This window comes from Leptonychotes weddellii, chromosome 5 (genome assembly GCF_054177405.1).
Source record: "Leptonychotes weddellii isolate Sample4059 chromosome 5, ASM5417740v2, whole genome shotgun sequence".
Classification (NCBI taxonomy): Eukaryota; Metazoa; Chordata; class Mammalia; order Carnivora; family Phocidae; genus Leptonychotes; species Leptonychotes weddellii.
Window position 1 is genome coordinate 33371415 of NC_138373.1, and position 21998 is coordinate 33393412.

Here is a 21998-nt window from a genome sequence, read left to right on the forward strand (position 1 = left end):
GGGAGACCAGTACCAGGCCATTATATTACTTTTGCTTGTAGGTGGAATCCTGTTATGCTTCTCTGATCCTTTCTCAAAGGATTAAACACGGGAGATAAGAATAAGCATCTGCCTAAGTCACTTGAATAGGTTTCAGAGCAGGTTCATTTCCTTGGAATCCGAGTCAGGTTGAGACTTAAGTTTCTTCAAAAGCAATTCTTTCCAGGCTTCCAGAAGCAGAGGACAGTAGTGCTCTTAGCATTGAGATCCTCACCATCAGGCCCAAGGCTGAGCATATACTTGGAACTTACTAAAGTGAATAAATGAACTTCTGCCAGTGGTGCCCTTGCATGGTACTGGAGGGCCTGATTCATAACATGGGTACAGAAGTGGTTGGGGGAGAAAAAGTGGTAAAAGAGACCCCCGTGAAAGCAAGAAGAAGGCACAAACTGGTGAATAGTGAATGAGGGCCAGTAAACAGAAGTAAGCAGAAACAAGGCACAAACTGGTGAATAGTGAATGACGGCCAGTAATGATTTTTCGTAGTTTGAAGTCTGTGTCAGAGTTCCTTTCCCTTGCTGTGGAGCCCACCAACATCCCCCCGCAGGAATCACATTCCCCTGCCTTGGTACTGCTTGAAAAATGATGAAATGTACAGCTGGGAAGCGATGACAGCAAAGACCTGCACTTTATTCTGAGTTACCACACAACTGCAGTAGCGGGCTGAGTGGCTTTGCTGCGTGACTGGCTGGAGTTAACAATGCTGCTACTGACTAACCAATTCTTGCTTTTTTCTTTTTCCATTTATATTAGTTATCACTGAATAATTCCCTTAGTTATGACTGCCTTTTTCAAAGTTGCTTGATCTTAGTCTGTATTTGCTCCACACCCTATTCACGATCATATTCTTTCACGATCCTCTCAGTGTTCCACAAACCAGTTGGCATTTCTGGCAACGAATGTTAGAGGAAAACTAGCAGCCTGGACTCTTTTGGGTTTCTAGATGAGAAGCTTGTGATAATTCTTGGTAATTGAGGAATGAATGAAAGCCAATCAGGCTCTGCAGTATAGGAGAAGAAAAAATAAGTGAAATGCCAATCATTTTCCTCATTTCTCTGACATTCTTTTCTTTCTTCATAGCACCTGAAATGGATAGAAGTTGCAGTTTTTGTTACTTCCCATGAGTTTGTGTGTCTGGAATGAAAACAATGAAATTAATCTAGAGTAGGACATTTGTAAGGACATGGAATGGCATTGGGCATCACCAGGAGGACCTGCAAGGAATATCTGAGGATTATCAGAAACACTAGTAGAGAAATCTTTTAAATTTCTTCAAGCAGGGGAAAAAGTGAGTATTGTTTCAAATTAAGCAACATCTACAGTGAAGAGAAATCGAATAAAGTCTCAAATATAACAAATCTGTTACTTAACATCCTAATGTAAATTTATAACAAAAAAATGAAAGGTCAAATCTTTTTAAAAATGTTTAACTATGATAAAATATTTTTAAAACTTTTGGACTGATCTCTAAGAATTGCCATGACTCTGAAACTCAGTAATTCCGAAATATGGAAAAGCTTCAGTGAAAAATAACACTTGAGAATATACCAGATGTACACAAGGAAGAAGTTCTGAGAGTGGGAAAAGTACCACTAACAAATTTTTATATACTTAGAGATTACCTCGGTAAACATAAGAAGTTAAAGCTCAGTCATTGAGAATGCTACATTGAATGTAATAAACGTGAGATTTCTTCACATGGACAACAGAACCTATTAACTTTCTTTTTCACGTAAAGATACTAAACAATTGTTCAGGAATGCCAGCTCTCCAGACATCCCAATGTTAGGATAGCGTGGACTCTTTATCCAGGTGGGTGGCCTGCTGCCCAGTGAACACTACGTACAGAGCACCACAAGCACTTTTGTTTCTGGCAGTGAGGTAAAATCAGGTCGTTTTGGAAGGGGAGAAGCCACTCTGCATCTCTGCTACATAAGATTACTCTCTCTATGCCTTTGAGGCTTTCACACTCCCTTCTCAAGCACTACTTTTTATGTAGACTCTCACTTGGCTTTGTTCTTGGGGACACATCTCACCTCTGCTCCTGTTGTCTTTTTCTGTGTTGAGTTAGGGAGAGTATGCAGGTATTCCTGTTATTCCTGACTGGTGCTGCTGTATCTGTCAAGAAAGGAGGAGGTGGATGGGGTTCTGAGAACACATCATCCGTATCTTGCAGGAGCAACAGCTAGATAGGGCTTTGATAGTGGTGGCTTTCTGAGTTCATAAGACCTTCATCTGTAGACTCACACTTCAGTCATGAGCCTTTATCCCTTTTAGCCCAATACCCTTCTGTACGAATGCCTGTGCCTTTTGGGGCTTTAAGCTAGTTTTTTGTTTTGCTTTTAATTTTTTCCAATTCAGTAAGGCTTTTCCCTCTTTTTCTCCTGTTGGTTGTTTGAACAAAATTCACTATGAATAAAAGAGGGAAATATACAACATTGAATTTGGAGGAGAAAATGAAGGTTCTCAGTAGGATTGAAGCTGGACGATCTCTTAAAAGTGTAATGGATGAATTTGGAATCAGTAAATCAACATTTTATGACATTAAAAAGAATAAGAAATTGATTTTGGACTTTGTACTGAAGCAGGACATGCCATTAGCAGGGGCTGAGAAGAGAAAAAGGACAACAGGAGCCAAATATGGTGATGTGGATGATGCAGTCTACATGTGGTACCAACGGAAACGCTCAGCTGGTGTCCCTGTTAGAGGTGTGGAGCTTCAGGCTGCTGCAGAGAGATTCGCACAGTGTTTTGGGCGAACAGACTTTAAAGCTAGCACTGGCTGGCTTTTTAGATTTCGAAATAGGCACGCAATTGGGAATCGAAAAGTATGTGGGGAACAAGTCCTAAGTTCAGCTTCAGAAAATGTTGAACCATTTCGACGAAAACTGTACATGCTTATCAAAGAGGAGAAACTGAGTCTAGCTCAGCTGTACAGTGGGGATGAGACTGACCTCTTTTGGAAGTCAATGCCAGAAAACATTCAGGCAAGCAGAAAAGAGATCTGCCTGCCTGGGAGGAAAATAAACAAAGAACGGTTGTCTGCTCTTTTATGTGCAAATGCAGATGGAACTCATAAGTTAAAGTCAATCATTATTGGAAAATCAAAGCTGCCCAGAAGTGTGAAAGAGGACACAAATACCTTACCTGTGATATATAAGCCTAGTAAAGATGTTTGGTTCACCAGAGAATTGTTTTCAGAATGGTTCTTTCAAAACTTTGTTCCCGAGGTCAGGCATTTTCAACTTAGTGTTTTAGGATTCCATGAAGAGGATGTCAGGGCCTTGTTACTTCTGGACAGTTCTCCAGTTCACTCTTCTGCCGAATCACTAACCAGTGAGGATGGTCGAATAAAATGCATGTTCTTTCCCCATAACACTTCAACCTTGATTCAGCCAATGAATCAAGGTGTGATCTTGAGCTGCAAACGACTTTATAGGTGGAAGCAACTTGAAGAGAGTCTTGTAATTTTTGAAGAAAGTGATGATGAGCAAGATAAAGGAGAAAAAGGAGTTTCCAAGATTAAAATCTACAACATAAAAAGTGCAATTTTTAACTGGGCAAAGAGTTGGGATGAAGTGAAACAAATAACCATAGCAAATGCATGGGAAAATCTTCTTTACAAAAAGGAACCTGAATATGATATTCAAGGCTTAGAAGATGGAGATTATAGAGACATCCTGGAGAAATGTGGGGAGTTGGAAACCACACTGGCTGATGATAGAGTGTGGTTCAATGGGGAGGATGAAGAAAAGGGTAGCCCCGCAAAAACAAAAAGTGGAATTACAAAGGAAGTTGTTCAGAAAGGAGGAGGAGCTGAAGAGCAGACTGCTGAATTTCAGTTACCTGCTGTCAGAGAGAGTTTGGACTACCTACTTGACTTTGTTGATGTCACACCTGAGTTTCAAAGGTTCCGTTTCACACTGAAAGAGATGCAACAAGAAATAATAAAAAAAGAGTTCCAGAGTAGAATCCATTCTAGGATTGGTAGTTTTTTGAAACCCAGGCCTCGTGTTATGAAGGACTCCTTCAATATGCCTTCAACTTCTAGTAATTAGATTTTGTGTTTAAAGGTTTCTGTAGTTATGTATGATGCAGACCTGTTATGAATTGTCATTGTTTTTATCAGCTGACCTCATTTTGCATAGCACTGCCCATTTATATATTGTTTATAATACATACAATTTAAAAATAAATTTCTTTAAAATATAAAAACATTCATTAATCCATTTTTATTTCTGTTTTAGCCAAGGATCTGAATAACGAAGAGTTATTGTCCCAGATTATCTAAGGTGGAATGGATGTGGGAAAAGCATTACATTCTATCTCATTCAGAGCATATAACAAGAAGCTATATGCTGACTAGTTCTAGTTATTTTTTAAAAGATTTTTTAAAAGTACATAAAATAAAAAAATAAAAAGATAAGAGATTTGGTTTTCAGTTTAATAGTGTGACATGCTCTGCTTTCTTAAATTTGTACCACCTGCTGTCCCCCCTTCTTGTGCAAGTAACATGCTGATTATAGAAGATACATATTTAAAAGATGAAAAGCACCCAACATCTGTCGACCAATGATAGTTTAACACTTTGGTATATTTTATGTATTTAAAAAATAGGCAGATTACTTGGTAAATACAAGTTTTTATATCTTATTGTCTTAACATGCTTTAGACCTTGGCATTAATAAAACGTTAGCATTTGTTTTAAGCCTAGGGTAGAATGGATTGTGGGAGAAGTTGATGGGAATGTCTGATGAGTTTACTGGACAGCTCTCTAGTTCCTTTTAAGTCATTGCATCAAACGCCCCACCCCCGCCACAGGTAATACATTTCCAGAGTAAATGACCGGCAGTCACACCCTTTTGAAAAGTATTCACTAATTCTGGAAGCCTCACGTTGCCTTTCCGTGCTAGGTACCGAGCCTGGTGTTGGACATTTAGACTTGAATTAGAAAGAAAACGAATAGGAACAAACCACCATTCAATGTGTAAGTGCTAGGTGAGTGTGGAGAGGGCTTTGGGAGTGTTTGGGTAGCAGGGGAAGTATCTAAGAGGGTCAAGTGCGACTTCTGAGCTGAGCTTTAAAATTTAGTGCTGGCAGTGGCAGGGCAGTCCGGGCAAAGAGCTCAGGCTCTTCGATTTGAGAGTGAATCTCCCTGGGAAGTTGCAAGATCCCTGGATGGTTGCTGTAGGAGCAGCTGGCAAAGAAAAGCAGGAAAGACAGGTCCGGGCCAGATTTTCATGCTAGGTCATCCTAGGATTTCAGACATCCGTCTGGGCCCACGTAAAGTTCTGTCGGTTCGACATCCTAAATGGCTCACCTTTTGTCTCCACTTCTCCCTCCCTGCTGTTCGTGTCCCGGTCCAGGCTGCCATCACCCCCTGACTGGACAACTGCATCAGTTTCTTGTCCTCTCCCGATCCTTTCTCATCCTGTAGCCCCTTCGTGGGCTTCCCATTGCATTTAAGCAAAGACTCCTGACCTCAGGTCGGCCTGCAGGCCCGCCCTTCCCGGCGCCTGAAACTCCCCTTTCCCGGCCACGACACCACCCAGGTCTGCGCTCGCCCCCTGCTGGACCACGAGAAGCCGGGCCCGCTGTAGGCCCCGGGTAAGCGCACACCTGAGAGACCGGGGAAGGTTTCGGGGAGGGTTGTAGCGCCGCCGGCGTCCGCTGGGAAAGAGGGAGAGGGAAGGCTGCGGCCTGGTGGCCCGGCCCAGCCCTATGAGCCGAGAACTGTGCGGAGCGCCAGCCAGTGTGCCAGAGCCACCTGAGCGTAAGGGCCGGGCGGCCCTAGGGGAAGTCGCGGCCCGGCGCAGCCATAGGGCGTCCGCCAAGCGGGCCAGAGTGGCCAGGGGGAGAGGTTGCGGGTGGAGAGCAGGCCCGTGAGACGGGCGCAGCCACAGAGTGTCAAGGGGCGGGCCAGAGCGGCCGGGGAAAAGGGGGTGGGCCCGAAGGGAGGAGAGGCCGGACGCAACCATGGAGTTCCTGCCGGCGAACTAGAGAGGCCAGAGTGGGGAGGCGTCGTGCCCTAGCTGTCCCCGGTCCGGGAGCAGAGGCCGCCAGAAAGCTTGGGCGTAGGGTGAGGGAAGGTTTGTGAGGACTGGGCTGCCGAGCGCCCGCCCCGTCACCTCCTATTCCTTCCCGGGCCCGCGCAGGAGCCGTTCTCGGTGGGGCAGGAGCGCAGGCGGGGGGTTAGGCCGTCAGGAAGGGGCTGATGTCTTTGGTTCTGGAAATCATATTTTCAGGACTAGAGCTCCTCCGGAAAACCCAGGCACCTCACTCTCGTTCCGGTGGCTGATCCCCCGCCCCCTCCCCCGAAGAACGGGAAAGAGTGGGGATACGGAGGCAAACACGACAACGCATTATGTCCAAAAACATACCCCAGGATTTGAGAAAGAAACTTAGTAATTTCTTTCCTTACCCTTTCTTGCCTCCGGAAATCTGACCACCTCCTCAGAGCAGGTTTGGAACCTGGCGTGTCACCAGTTTTGATCTCTGCCTACAGCTTCTGGGACATTTCAGTGATAAATTGAGGATATTAACTGAAAGATTTGTCCAAATGTGTTGGTGTTCTGAGCGACTTTTAATCATCCATTTTCTCATTGTTGAATTTACCTGGACCATTCCCACTGCCTAACTGCCTACGTGAGGCATCATATAGCTCCTTTTAGTAAAAATGACTTGATCAGAAAGAATTATGTCTCCCTTTCAACAGTGGAAGTCAAATTTTAATCAAGTGTTTGCAAGCTAGATTGAAGGCTAAAGGGATGAATGCACCTCTATTTTTCTAATAAATGCACTTTTGCTTTTATCTTAACTATTTTTGAGTTGCTGACACCCAAAGAAGTTAGCCCCCTAGTGCTAATAAATTTGCTAGAACTTTTTAATGGCTTAGTTGTTTCAAATGTTTGTGAAACATTTACAAAAATTACAAGTCTTAAAGCAGTGGTGGTGATTCTGCACTTTCCAAAATGCTATCAGTTGACAGTGTAATTCAACAGTAAACTCTTCATAAAAGGGCTGGAGGTACAGAATCTTGAACTTCAGATTATGATATTGAGACCCATAAATCCTTCCCTTACTGCAATAAAAATTCTTACTGATTGCTGATGTTTTTTTCTGGAGAAAAAAATTGTTTAATACTTTTTCCAGTCTCTGGCCTTACAGGCTTTGTCCTCAGTGATGTCTGGCCCCGCTGCTCTTAATTTGCCTCTGCCAGGTTTTTTCACAGTGCTTAAATGTAGTACCAATTCTCCACCCAGGAGTCCTTCCTTCTGTTGGTCTTCTGTGCTACCTTTGCTCCAAGGACTGTGGCTATTGCTCAGGGTCAGTCCACATCTCCCAGGTCTCCTTTGTAACCCATCTGGGCTGAGGGGGGCAAGGGTCTTTATTGCCCCAGTGTCAGTCTCCCGTTGACCTAGGAGCCAGTTGGAGACGTCTGGTTTCTTTTTCAAGGACTAGTGGGTAAAAGTATAAACGTAAAAAGTGCGTGTGCAGCATTAAAGTACAAATGTAAGAAAGCACACATTGGCCATCCCTTGCAGTGACCTCGTGGGAGCCTGCAGTAAGGACCTCCAACCTGCTCTTTGATATAACCACAAGGAAAGAAATCATCATTCCTGCCTGTCAGTAACAGAAATTTCTGCCAGCGTGGTCTTACATTGGCATCAGTGGCAGGTGCTTGGAAGGCAGTCTTGCCAGTATTTTCTGCCCACAGATGACACCAATGGATGAATACTCTCTATGTGCCAGGACCTGAGCCAGATGTTTTGCATGGAATATTCTGTGAAATCATCTCATTAAAACAGCCAAGAACAGCTCTGCTTGTGAATTAGCTAGAAGGGGAGCTAAACGGGGGGCGCTTCCTATTGGAAAGCCTTTTTAGTGCAGGGAGTGAATTTCTGGGGGCTCTCATTGCTCTAGCCTGAAGCTGCAGTGCTCCCAGTAGGAGCAACACACTTGGACCACTATCAGATCTGCATGGGTGACACTATAGGGGAGAGGGGTGAAAGGGAGGGGTGCTTTCCATTCTCACGAGATTTACAATCCATTTAAGTTGCAATCTTAACCAGAGTGCTTAGTAACAACATCAACTTGACGTCACCCACACATTTCATGGCATTAGCAACCAAACCAATAAGTCCTAAATTAATCTCTCTCAAATCTTAACCCTCTCTCCTGCCCCTCAAACCCTGCACTACCCCTGCCCTCTTATGGAGAAAGGAAGAGAAATAAGAAACTAAGATTTTTTTTATTCTTTTCAAAGGTTTTATTTGCCAGAGAGAGAGAGCCAGCGAGAGAGCATGAGAGCACAAGCAGGGGGAGCGGCAGGCAGAGGGAGAAGCAGGCTCCCCCCGAGCAGGGAGCCCGATGTGGGGCCCGACCCCAGGACCCTGAGATCATGACCTAAGCCGAAGGCAGACACTTAACCAACTGAGCCACGCAGGTGTCCCAAGAAACTAAGATTTTTTTAAAAACTGGCTCAGAAAACCAAGGACAAACTCATACTACACTGAGGCAGGGCTGAGATAAGACTGATCAGGAAATGGGGGGAGGGGTATGCACGGTTGTTTCCCTCACTTAAAATTAGTGTATTTGATAGCCAATTGCCAGGTAATGTTCCACCTTTTTCTCCCAGAGAACAGTTAGCTATCTTCCTCCAGGGCCAAATCCTAAGAGGTTTTCCTGGCATCAGAATTTCCTACTCCTAGAATACTTCCTGGTAGTCTACCTCTTTCTCATAGATACACATTCCTAGAATTCCTATTCCCGATTCCCCATGCTAAAATACAAAGCTTTCTCCTAAAAATTTTGCCCTTGCCTCTATTTTCCCTCCATTAACAGGCAATAATTCAGGTATGTTCTGTCTTTGAAGAGCCATTTTCCTTCAGCTTTGTCACAAGAAAGTAAACATTCTAAACAAACAATCAAAGACATTTTTCCTGCTGTCCACCACTCAAAGGAAAGAAGCCTTCTAGGAGACCCTTATGACAACGTGACCCCAAGCAGCCACTGGGCTTGACCCTTTGTTATCGCGAAGCAGTCCCAAGCTTGACCGGTCAGGGTCCCACCCTACCTCAGCCCTCCTCAGCCAACCTCATCCAAACCTTCTTTGACCAACCACAGAAAAAGCAGGTCCTCTGGCCAAAGCAGACAGGAAACAAATCAACACGGAGGCCAAGACAAAAGGTCCTCAATGAAGAGTCACACACGCTCATGTTTCCTGAAGATATTTATTACCATCCAAACATATTTTCAACAGGGAAAGGCATGATCCCTAATTTCCCCAGCATCCACATTTGCAAAACCTCCCAGGGAACCCCGCTTTCATAGAACCCTCTGAAGACCCCAGAGCTCTGTTTCTTTCTTGGACAGAAGTGGGGTAAGTCTTAATCTCTGCAAAGGTGCACTAATTCAAAATCCGGTTTCCTCTGCCAACACCTGGGCTGAACTGCAAACTCCATCTTACTATTTCCCTCAGGTCTCTGGTTCCTCTTGGTCTGAGGTGATGGTTATAAGCCCGGCCTGTGCATGGGCCTTCCCATCCGAGAGGCGCTGTGGTAGCTGCCCTGGACTGCCCATGGCTTCCCAGCCAGGCCTTTGGGGGAGCTGCAAGTCGCCAACCAGTCTTCTGTGGCCATGAGCTGGTTTCCAGAATACTCCGCCCTTCTTTGGTCCCAGGCCTCAGAAGCCCAAATGCCCCTGCTGAACATTCCAAGTGAGGAAGCAGTAACGGAAAGTCACATGGATTCCCAAAGTTGTTGGGATAGACAATGGATACAGTAAGGCACCCAAATCACAACCTGGCTAAATATACCAAGGGAGTAGGTGTACCCTGGCACAAGAGGCTTCATAGAGAAGGTCACCTCAAAGACTTGCCACCCTCAATAGTTTGGACAGAATTCTGTTTTAGTTCTACGCTAATCCTTTGCTGCCTCTGCACCTCCCTCACAATGACCCCCACCTTGTTCCTCTTTATAGTAATTACTTTAAAAACAGATCATTTGGTGGGCTGGGCAAAAAAGACCAGCTCTTAACAGGACTCTGAGTATGCCACCTTATCTGGGCCAAAGAGAAATCCCATTGTTTCTATCCCGTGTGAGTTCTCTGGTGACTCATAAGGCGTGAACTCCGAGAAAAGCTCTCTCCACATTCAGAACATTTATAGGGTCTCTCTCCCGTATGGGTTCTCAGATGACGAATCCGATTGGAGCTGTGAGAAAAACTGTCTCCACACTCATGACAGGTATAGGGTTTTTCTCCCGTGTGAATTCTCTGGTGCCTGATTAAGTTTGATCTATGAGAGAAGTTTTCCCCGCAAAGGTTACACTTATATGGTTTCTCCCCTGTGTGCGTTCTCTGATGTCTGGTGAGGTGCATGCCCTGCCGGAAGCTTTTCCCACAAGTCAAACATTCAAAGAGTTTTTTCTCTGCCTTGTGGGTTCCATGATTTGTAAGAAAGAGGGTGCTGTCACTCACTGCTTCCCCACACTCAGAGAAGGGGTAAAGCCTCTCTTTCTCATGAGTTCTTTCATGTATGACAAGGTGTGAACTGCGAGAGAAACTTTTCCCACACTCAGCACACTTATAAGGTCTCTCTCCCGTGTGAATTCTTTGGTGTCTAAGGAGGTTGGAACTATGAGCAAAGATCTCCCCACACTCGGGGCACTTGTAGGGCTTTTCACCTGTGTGTGTCCTCTGGTGCCTGTGAAGGTTTGAGTTGCAAGAGAAGCTTTTTCCACATACGTTACATTGATAGGGTTTCTCACCCGTGTGGGTGCGCTGATGGCGAGTCAGGTGGGTATTCTGACTGAAGCTTTTTCCACATTCCAGGCACTTATGGGCCTCCTCTCCCAAGTGTGCTCTGTGTAGTGACAGAAAGTGTGGGTTCCCACCAAAGATTTCGCCACACTCCACACCCATACACAGTCTCTCTGCTGCATGTATTCTCTGGTGCCTAATTAGGTTCGAGTTGTTAGAGAAATTTTTGCCACACAAGGGACATAAGTGGAGCTTCTTCGGCTGCAATTCCTTTGGTCGCCCCAGTTCTCTGCAACTTGTGGCCCCCACTAAGGACGGCTCCATCCCTTCCTCTGGGGGAGGCTCCCAGTGCCCTTCTGCCCTGTCCCGAGGCCTTCCCTGCTCAGGACTCCAGGGCACCTCCCCTCTGGCCTGGCCAGGCAACAGTGCCTGTGGGTGGATGCTCTCAGGGGAAACGGACTGAGCACCTTCTTCCTGGTTCTCAAACTTCTCTTCTCCTGGCAGAGCAACAGAAACCAAACCCCTATGTTATTCCTACACCAGAAGAAAGGAATTCCCACATATCTGCTACTCCCTGGAGGTCAAAAGCCCAGAAGGGCTGGTTCTACCCCAGTTTCCCATTTTCCTCATGTAGGTAGTGCACTCTAGAGAGGAAAAGGGGTGGGGCCATCGCTCAGGAACCAGCGCTCACTCAAACCAGTCCTGAATTCCCTGTACAGGCAGGCCCCCAATTCCCTCTACAACTAAGCCTCCAGCTTCTGCCCTGTGGAAATGGGTGGGATGGAGTACAGCTGGGACTAGGGTGGGGCCCAGGGGTGAATGCCTCCTTGCATTCTGTACCCTGGGATGGAAGTGGGCAGTGGGGACACAGGAAGCAATGTATCTTCCTGGCAACAGTGATGAGCTAGTCCTACACCCAAATCCTCAAATGCCTCCCTCCCAACAGTGGGATGCTAGCTGGGCAGGCTGCTCATCTTCATTCCTTACCTGGAGCTGGGCTTCTGAGACTCAGGCCCTCCTTGCAAGTCTGAACACTGGGATCCCATGGCTTTCCTCCTTGTTCCACATGGGTGCTCAGGGTCTCCTGACTAGGAACCTGAGACCCTGTTTACAATGAAAGAAACAGATTTCTATGTCACCGTTTTTCTCTACCAGGCAGAAGAAACAAAGATAATCTTGTTCCCCGCACTTAGTGGACATATCCACAGAAGGTGCAATAAGTCTGACAGCAAATACTTGGAATGTACACTCAACTGTTCTCAGTAATTACCTCCAGAGAAAGAAATTAGAGGAGGGAGACTATGGCTTTTTTTTCTTTTTACACTTTTGTAGTACTTGGGACCTTCTGCAATGAGAATGTATACTTTTGTAATTAAAACAATCAAACAAACATGATGAGAGTGATCAGTTCTTGAGGAATTAGTTTAATATTATAAAAGAGCCCTGACTCTCACAGATAAATATAAACTAGAACTGAGTTCCACTAGACAACTCCAGGAGAAAATATAATATGATGGACAATCAGAAAGAAACCTGGGGCTCTGGGAGGACCCTGAGGTTAAAACCCAAAAGCACCATTCCTGTGCTATGCTAAAACTAAAACCTCATTCCAATCCCAGCAAACATGGACTTTAAACAGTTTAGTTCTAAGAACTTGTGATCCAAACTTCTCTTCCTATGCAGCACTCACTGAAAGCTCTGCTTAAGTTCGGGCACCAAGCCAGGCCCAAGGATGGATAACCTGGACAAGATCCCAGTGAAGGGAACCAAACCCAGCGGTGACTCCTATGCAGAATTAGTGCAAGTGAGTTGATACCTGTGTCTCTTTACAAACACCTGATGTATGAAAAAAAAGTGCGTGTGACTCTTTTCTACCATGTGTTAATACAGCTATAGTCAACTGTAACATATACAGAACTGTTTTACATTAAGACTTCCCACAACTTTTTATTATGAGAATTTTCATACATCCAAAGTTGAAGGAATTATACAATACCTGTACACTCTTCACCCAGATCCAACTATCAGTTTTTTGTCGTATTTCGCAAGCCTCATTTTTAATCTCTGCATAATAGTTCAACACATAGATGCATCTTAATTTATTTATCCCATTTTACACATATATATAATTTTCAAATTTCCAAAAGGCCTCCCCCGTTCCTGAATTTTTAAGGGCTGGGATAACTGCTAAGCTGGAATATTGATGCCAGTGCCCCCTGAAAGTTGGGGAAGGGCCTAGAAATACTAATGAAGCATAGAAAATACAAATGAGGTCAGAAGAATAAACATCTCAAAATTGCAAGGCATCAAGAACTGAGAGTCTGTGTGATGTGGGGGTGAGGGGAGGCTGTCAGTGGATTTGATTTGCTCTTCCCTGGGAAGTCCATAAAACTCACATTCCCTGCCTTCAGCTCTGGCAGCTGGGGGTCGTAAGTTTGCCAACTGTGCCACCTGCCAGATGTTTAAATGATCCTCATTCAGGGGGCTTTAGAAAAAAGGAGGTCTTCTGGCAAAACTCAGAACTTATGTCCTGGAGGTGAGTGGCTAAAGGACAGGCCCCTGGTAAGAAGCGGCTCAGTCTTCATCCCTGGAAAAGAAGTCCTTACCCAGTGAGTCCACATTCTCATAACTCTCCTGCACCGTGTCCCTGGAGAGGGCCCTCTTACTAGGATCCTGATGCCCCCACTCCTCCTGGGAGATGTACATAGCCACGTCCTCTAAGCTCTCAGGCAACTGAAACAGCACAAGATCTCCTTTAGCCCGAGGCACCAAGAACAATTCAAGCAGAGTCATGAGTTATAGAGGCAAAACCCAGGGTGCCAAGGACACATTTCATGGGGAAGAAGGGTGCCAGGCCCACAAGTGAGGTGTGGAGGAAATACAGAAGGCGGGGAGGCTGCGCGTGGTGAGAGAGAAAGGATCCTCTCTGAGAGGCAAAAAGACCCCATCCCCACAAGAGCAATTGCGGGGAGAGGTACTGGGGGGGAGACAATGGGAACTTCCACATCACCTGGGGCCCAGTCATCTCCTTGTCTTCCATGTTTCCTTCAGCAGGAAAGAGAGAAAGCCAGGGAGCAGACAATGCTGAAGTGACAGAAATCATGATGAGAATGGCATTTGTAATTCTTGGGAACCCAAGGATTATTACAACACGGTATCCATTCCCCAACACCCAGTCTCTGCTGAGGATTGTACAATGAGCAAAAGAAGGCAACAGAGGCATAATAAAGCGATATCCAAAATGGCGGGTGCGGGTAAAAAACACCAGTCAACTGCCCTGCTGGCCTGCAGCATTCAAGTCCTCAATCATCCAAAGCTCTAAATGTCTGTGCTGGGCTTACTTAGAGATCCCCCTCCCGCCTCCCATCCCCAGAAGAACCCAAGCCACCACTTTTAGGCCCTTCACTCCACATATGGGAACCCTGAGATCAGAAATTCCCTCACCTAGGCAACCGTACTCCACCTGCTGGTGTCAGGGGGCAACCCCGAAGCCCCTCCTCCCTCCCACCTGCCCAGACAACTGTTCCTCACCCCTCTCCTTTACAGCTTGGGGGTCCCTTTTGGGGCTGGGGCCTAGCAGCTCCTGCAGCCTGGGGCCAGGGCTTCGCTCAGTCTCCAATGGCTCCAACTTGAAGCTCGGTGACTCTCGTGCTGTTTCCAGAGGCAAAGGCTCCTCCAAAAGCACTTCTGTTCCCCGCCTATGGTTTGTGACCTGGGAACCAACCCACATCACTCATCATCACAACAGGGCCCATAATAGGAAGGGAAATTAGTACAGAATTCTGAGGGCAAGCCTTCGACAGAGAACCACTGGCAATCCTTTTGGATCCAGCAAGAGAGAAGGACAGTTCACACTAAAAGCTTTCCTGATCCTCCGAGCATGGGAGAAAATAGGAGGGGAGGGTGTCCGCTCCCAGGGCACACCTTCCCCACACAGCTCTCTGACACACCTGACTTCCTCTTGCCTCCCCCCACTCTTTCTATATGCTTCCGTTCCTCACTCCTGGATAAGTTAAACTTGGGTGACCCTGGGGGAAAATGCCCTCAGAACCTCACTGACAAACTGTTTTCCTAAATTCACTAGTAACCTGACCTAGCTCTGCAGAGGAGACCAGACTGCTGCACTTAACATAACAACAGCTAACAGCCATTAAGCACTATTGGCCAGTAGTGTGATCAAAACTACATGATGCTCTCCCTGCAACCCTCAAAAGATGTTTTATCATTCTCACTTTACCAGTGGCAAATCCGAAGCCCAAAGAGATTAAGTAACTTGCCCAAAGTCACAAAGCTACAGAGCAGAGTGAGGATTTGAACCCTGCAAATTAACTCTGGGGGTCACATTAATGCAGAACCCCTGCCTCCATGTGGAAATAGGGCATTCTTCACGGCTCACTCTGTCCTTCCGGGGAAAACCTGGAAAATGAGTCTTCCTGACTAAACTATGAAAAGACCTCTTGCCCATATAAAGTCTACTCGGGGGATCAAGTAAAGGTATGGAGAACAGGGCCGCCGCAACGTCCTAGTCCTTGGGGCCAAACAAACCGCAGATAAGACAGCTCTTTCTCTCACCTGTAGTCGCAGCTTCCCAAGCTCTCTCTGCATGTCCTCCACAAGGGTCACCGCTTCCTCGCCGCTCTCAGGATGCAGCTCCTGCACCCTGCTCTGGATCTCCTGGGGCAGGATGGTCAGGAACTGCTCCAGTACCAGCAGCTCCAGGATTTGCTCCTTGGTACGCATTTCAGGCCGCAGCCACTCATGGCAGAGCTCCTGGAGCCGGCTGAGGGCTTCCCGGGGCCCAGCTGCCTCTTGGAAGCGGAACCGTCTGAAGCGTAAGTGGGAGGCCTCAGGGCTGGGCCCTGGATCTGGCGGGGGCAGCTCCTGGCTCCAGGCGCAGTCCTCCTCCAGTTTCACTATCAGGAGCCCTTCCCGGTCTTGGGACCCCGGGACCGACGCCATCGTCAGGCCCCGGGAGCGCCTTGGCCCCGAAACCAGCTGCGCCCGCCCGAGAAGTCTCCCCGGGCCCCGCGGCTGCAAGTCCCGGCCAAGGAGCCCAGCTCCAGCCCGGGCGCAGCTGGCTCCGGCACCTTGGCCTCAGTCGATCACGGGCGCCGCCGCGCCAACCCCGATCCAGTCACCCGCAGGACGCACCCCCCCCCCACCCCCAGGGCAGGACCTGAACGCCGCGCCTTCACGCTCGTCGCGGTCTCACGCAAGACCAGGCACTTGGCTTCACGCCGGAAGTCCCAGCGCGCGTTAGGCGACCACAGCCAACAGCGCAGCCTCGGGACCAACTTCCGGGTCACGATCCGCGAATTCTAGCGCCCATTGGGAAGGTCTCGCCAAGGACCCGACCAACCAGAAGGGAAGATTTGCCTGCAGGGGCGGGACGAGCGACGGGCCAACTGGAGACGAGAGGCGGGGCAGGTAAGTTTAGTGGAAAACAAGCCTGAGGGCGTGACCGGTGGACTACCGGATCAGAATTCCCCGGAAAGCTTGCTAAAGTGAAAATCCCTGAGCCACGCGAAATCCAGTGCGTCAGTGTCCGGGGGCGGGGGGAGGGGGGCAGCAATCTGAATTGTTAAGCTCTTTCCTCAGAGACAAGTTTGAGAACCACTGTCCCGATTTAAGGGCAGTCCCCACGCGCTCTGGTTACTCGGGGCTGCTGTAGAGGGTCCTGTGGCCCCGACGGCCTCAGAAGCACGCAAGCCAGGGTGCTCTCCGCCGCCGCGCGGCGCCCGGGGGAGGGCGGGAAGCGTGCGGACCCGCCCGGGTAAGCGTCGCCCCGGGGCTTGCCGGGAGACGTAGTCTGTGGCGCTCCCCGCGCCCGGTGCCGGCGCCCGCCCCGCTGCAGGTACCCAGCGGTGAGGAGTTACGCACCGCGGCCGTGCGTCCCGCGGGTTGTTGTCCCTCACCCGGTCAGGGCCTCGCTCCTGGAGGCTGGACGTCCCCGAGGGCTCTTGGAGGCTCGGGACGTGCCGCTTATTGTTCACCCCTGCGAGGGCAGGATCGTTACTCAGCTCCCTCCTAGGTCCTAGGTCTTGTGATGAAAGCTGTGAACTTCACTGCGAGGGGCTAACGGAAGGAAACCCCAAGAGTTGGCTCAGCATCTCCTTTCCCTCCGGCGACATTCAAGACCGTGGGCTCAAGAAATAGAGGCTTCGTAGGAGTGAATCGTGACAACCAGTAACCTCTTATTGAGCGCCTGCCTAATGCAGCTGGGCGCTCACAGCACACAAAACTGTGGGACGGAGACGCTATTATCATCCCCATGTACGGATAACAGCACCAAGTGTCAGTTAACGCCCTGTTCGGGGTCACACAGCTAGTCTGTCGCTTTATAAAGTTCAAGGCTGTCATAATAGTAAGGGTGATGTGAGGACGGAGAGGCTGGCTTTGGACGACTGGCTGGAAAGAGTCCTGAGTATTTTGTTTTCTTGTGCTCGAGGGAAAGAGGTCCGCAGCTGTTGTGGCAAATGTGGCCTTAGCAGCCGAAGAGCACGCAGGCAGGTATACGTCCATTTCATAAACCCTTGTTGAGACATGTGACCTCAGAGTCCTCTAAGGCCATTTTCATGTTTTTGACATATTTCAGGAGACTGCAGATTCTAACCTAATAACCACTTCGCTGGCATTTACTACGTTATCTCAAACAAGTTATTCAATTTCACTAATCCGCAAACTTCAGTTCTCTCATCTGTTTTGAGGGGTAAGACTATCCCGACCTTGTAACATTGGGTGAGGATTAAATGAGCTAACGTGTAGGATGCTTAGAATGGTACCGGGCACTTAGTATGAACTCAGTATAATACCAGCTGTTACTAATGCACAGTCAACTCCTGAAGGCTCACCCTATCACACAGAAAAGCCACTTGGATTTTTATTGCAGGATGTGGGACATGGGAATGTTTGCAAAACTACACATACCTTGAGATGGGAAAGAATGAATCATCTGTTATTTAAGTTTAGGGTTTTTAAAAAAGATTTTATTTATTTGACAGCACAGCAGGGGGAGCAGCAGAGGGAGAGGGAGAAGCAGGCTCTCCGCTGAGCAGGAAGCCTGGGTCATGATCTGAGCTGAAGGCAGATACCCAATTGACTGAGCCACCCAGGCACCCCTAAGTTAAGGTTATTAATGGAGACTTGAAGCTAGATGGACTTTCTGAGTTATTAAAAATTACTGTTAATATTCCTCCTCCTTTTCTTTGAGGCCTATTCAGACAGATAAAATAGCTGGAATATTACTGGGAGTGGGGTTACAGGCCAGTAGATCTACAGGGGCTCATTTGGGGCACGAGTTCTTAACCTAGAGTCCATGAAATTATGGAGCAGCACTGTCTAGTAGAATTTATTGCAATGGTAAAATGCGGCTCATGTTCCTAAGTGCCACTTGGTGGCTACTGTACTGGCTAGTGCAGCTCTTGGAGGGTCACAATTGTTGGATTTGGAAATCTTTTAACTTTTGATACTGTATGCAGAACTGCATGTATATGTGTATCTTCTAGGAAGCGGATCCATGGCTTTCATGAAGTTCTCAAAACCACCAAAAAAATTAAGAACCACTATTTTAGGTCTTTGGTGAAAAGTAAGTTCAGGGAAGTAAATATGCCCTCTAGCAACCATTATTGATTCTGCATTCTTATATTTTCTTGTCCTCGGCTATCGGTGGCTCCCTATTATAACCGAGAAAAACAAATTTGAATCTCAGATAAAGAATAATCCTGGCCTTAGCTGTCATGGTCACTAGATTCTGTCTCTGGAGCTTTCAGTCCTTACCTAGGTCTTATAGATTCCACTGCACTCAAGTGGGGCAGTTGTCTGTGCGTGGTTTTCAAACCAGTATTTGATGAAATACACAGTGTTAAGACTTTTTGGTCTGTGCTCTTTGGTGAGGGAGCAGAAAAATAAGCAGCTCCTCTCAGTCTGAAATGCTGCTTTCCCTGCCTCTCCCCTGAGGATACTCTGGCCTCCAGGTTTCTGCCACCCCAAGCCTTTGCTATTTGCCACTCTTCCCAGCTTTGATTTGATACTACTTTACTGGACTACAGATTTCCTGTGATCTATGGCTCAGGGTTTGGCTTTACATGTATGAAATTACTCTTTGATCTTACTCTTAGCTTTGAAATTCAATTATAAACAAAATACTGACTTAAAATGCATTTTACTTTTATTAATCTGAAATATGTTGCCTTTCTCCATGAAAATAATAAAATAAGGTATTTTGCTCCACTTTCTGTATTTTGATAAAATGTCCTAGAATTTAAGTTTTCCTTCAGATTAACATTAACCAAACTAACTTGCTAATGTTGTTTAGTAATGTTAATATTTAAACATTTTCCTCATGTTTATTCCTCATATTTAAACATAATTCTCATATTTAAACATTTCCTCATATTTCCTCCTTGTATCATAAACCACCATTTACCAACCCACACTTTATTGCAGAGCAGTAAATTTTGTCAGGGGTGAGGAGGGGTAAGAAGGGACACAGAAAGAGGTTGCAAGCTATAGCTGCTCTCAGCGAGGGAAGCAGTGGTAGGACATAGCAGGGAACTAAGCTGGACATGATTTTACTAACTGTCTTTGGCTTGCCAGAAACACTGTTAGATAGTTGTTTCAGTTAACTTCAAGATAATCCACTTCTAGGCTTCAGCTAAAAGAAACATATAAAGACAGTATTTGCTGGTCACCACCAACCAAGTTCAGATATCAATTTTTATTTGAAAATCTCTTAACTGAAATTAATCCAGGACACAGTTCCCAAACTCCCACTTTTACCTCTCTCTCTCTCTCTTCTTTTGGCATTTTAGTCCTGGCTTAGATAATTCTCCTAATAAAATATTCAAAAGATAATATAAAACTAATTTAGTGCATTGATTTTAACACAGAATTAATTCACTCCTCGTCCACAGATTGGATGGAGGACAATAGCCTTGAATTGAGCACAAAAGCTTTCCCTTCATTTTGGTTTTATATTAACACTGAAATATTGCCTGACAGAGGCTCTAGGTGAAATCATCCTTACTGAGGAAATAGAGAGAGAGAGGCCATCTGCCCCAGAAATCAGAATCCAGGAACAATCAGTGGTGACCCAAACTCCTATGCTTCCTGTTTTTCTTGTGGCCAGGATATCCAGTACCAAAGCCTGGCCTGAGCTTCCCAGCATAGCACAGAGAAGAGCCATGGGTAAAAGGACTGCAGAATTCCAAAGAAATGAAACAAGTATTTGGCTTCAAGTTAAGGTGAGTGTTCACTGGATACAAGGGAAGAAAGAAAAGAAAACATCAGACTTAATTGGAGTAAAAAGCTTTGAGATTTACTTAGGCGTTTCAAACATCCCATTACTGGTTTAATACAACTTTTTCTCCCCCTCACTTTGTTTCCCCTTGGAACAGGACGACATTTTCAATTTTCATTTTTTCTCTCAGGTTTTAAGATCAGGAGAGACACAGATATGTACCTGCAGCTATTTGGTCAACTGATCTTTAAAAGAATATCCAATGGAAAAAAGAGTCTCTTCAACAAATCGTGTTGGTAAAATTGGACAGCAACATGCAGAAGAATGAAATTGGATCGCTTTCTTATACCATACACAAAAATAAATTCAAAATGGATGAAATACCTAAATGTGAGACATAAAACCATCAAAATCCTAGAGGAGAACACAGGGAGAAACCTCTTTGACCTCCGCTGCAGCAACTTCTTGCTAGACACGTCGCTAGAGGTGAGGGAACAAAACCAAAAATGAACTATTGGGACTTTGTCAACTGCACAGCAAAGGAAACAATCAACAAAACTAAAAGGCCACCTACAGAATCGGAGAAGATATTTGCAAATGACATATCTGATAAAGGGTTAGTATCCAAAATCTATAAAGACTTATCAAACTCAACACCCAAAAAACAAATAACCCAGTTAAGAAATGGACAGAAAACATGAACACTTTTCCAAAGACATCCAGATGGCTTACAGACACATGAAAAGATGTTCAACATCACTCATCATCAGGGAAATACAAATTAAAACCACAATGAGGGGCGCCTGGGTGGCTCAGTTGGTTAAGCGACTGCCTTCGGCTCAGGTCATGATCCTGGAGTCCTGGGATCGAGTCCCGCGTCGGGCTCCCTGCTCAGCGGGGAGCCTGCTTCTCCCTCTGACCCTCCACCCTCTCATGCTCTCTCTCTCTCAAATAAATAAATAAATAAAATCTTTAAAAAATAAAAAAATAAAAAAAAATAAAACCACAATGAGATGCCACCTCACACGTGTGAGAATGGCTAAAATTAACAACAGAAGAAACAACAGGTGTTGGGGAGGATGTGGATAAAGGGGAACCCTCTTGCACTGTTGGTGGGAATGCAAACTGGTGCAGCCACTCTGGAGAACAGTTTGGAGGTTCCTCAAAAAGTTAAAAATAGAACCACCCTACAATCCAGCAATTGCACTAGTAGGTATTTAACCCGAAGGATACAAAATAAAGTAGATATTTAACCCAAAGGATACAAAAATACAGATTCGAAGGGGCACATGCACCCTGATGTTTATAGCAGCATTATCAACAATAACTAAACTATGGAGAGAGTCCAAATGTCCATCGTCGACTGATGAATGGATAAAGATGTGATACACACACACACACAGGAATATTATTCAACCATCAAGAATGAAATCGTGCCATTTGCAATGACATGGATGGAGCTAGAGTGCTAAGTGAAATAAGTCAGTCAGAGAAAGACAAATACCATATGATTTCACTCATATGTGTAATTTAAGTAAGAAAACAGATGAACATATGGGAAGGGAGAAAGGAAAAAGGAGGAGAGAGGGAAACAAGCCATACACGATTCTTTTTTTTTTTTAAAGATTTTATTTATTTATTTGACAGAGAGAGACACAGCAAGAGAGGGAACACAAGCAGAGGGGGTGGGAGAGGGAGAAGCAGGTTTCCTGCGGAGCAGGGAGCCCAATGCGGGGCTCAATCCCAGGACCCCGGGATCATGACCTGAGCCAAAGGCAGACACTTAATGACTGAGCCACCCAGGCACCCCGACCATACGTGATTCTTTTTTTTTTTTTTTAAGATTTTATTTATTTATTTGAGAGAGAGAGAATGAGAGACAGAGAGCATGAGAGGGAGGAGGGCCAGAGGGAGAAGCAGACTCCCTGCTGAGCAGGGAGCCCGATGCGGGACTCGATCC

At 46.2% G+C, this 21998-nt stretch overlaps 1 protein-coding gene, 1 long non-coding RNA gene and 1 other non-coding gene across 13 annotated transcripts; 2 read left to right on the forward strand and 1 right to left on the reverse strand.

The window, feature by feature from the left end:
- The first annotated feature begins 7 nt into the window (after window positions 1-7).
- Window positions 8-4254, forward strand: LOC102740608 (uncharacterized). Its single transcript, XR_014145383.1, has 2 exons — window positions 8-1327; window positions 2462-4254. It is a non-coding gene; the product is annotated as an uncharacterized LOC102740608 (transcript).
- Window positions 649-16084, reverse strand: ZNF263 (zinc finger protein 263). Of its 10 annotated transcripts, none has more exons than XR_014145378.1 (7): window positions 15373-16084; window positions 14332-14512; window positions 13811-13884; window positions 13407-13533; window positions 12797-12864; window positions 11788-11904; window positions 649-3962 (listed from the first exon to the last, which is right to left on the reverse strand). XR_014145378.1 is itself a non-coding variant. In XM_081820174.1 (7 exons), the coding sequence occupies exons 1-6, from the start codon at window positions 15757-15759 to the stop codon at window positions 3958-3960; spliced, it is 891 nt and encodes a 296-aa protein (XP_081676300.1). In that variant the 5' UTR covers window positions 15760-16084; the 3' UTR covers window positions 649-3500; window positions 3916-3957. The 10 variants fall into 10 exon arrangements, 7 of the variants coding, with proteins under 7 accessions (XP_081676300.1, XP_081676299.1, XP_006743078.1 ...); XM_081820174.1 differs by lacking the exon at window positions 12797-12864 and having other exon boundaries at window positions 649-3500; window positions 3916-3962; XR_014145380.1 differs by lacking the exon at window positions 649-3962 and adding an exon at window positions 10771-10903.
- Window positions 16085-16121: 37 nt separating this feature from the next.
- Window positions 16122-21037, forward strand: LOC145721595 (uncharacterized). 2 transcript variants are annotated; one of them, XR_014145382.1, is made up of 3 exons: window positions 16122-16227; window positions 19928-20042; window positions 20229-21037. It is a non-coding gene; the product is annotated as an uncharacterized LOC145721595 (long non-coding RNA). The 2 variants fall into 2 exon arrangements; XR_014145381.1 differs by lacking the exon at window positions 16122-16227 and adding an exon at window positions 16595-17310.
- The last annotated feature ends 961 nt before the right edge of the window (window positions 21038-21998 follow it).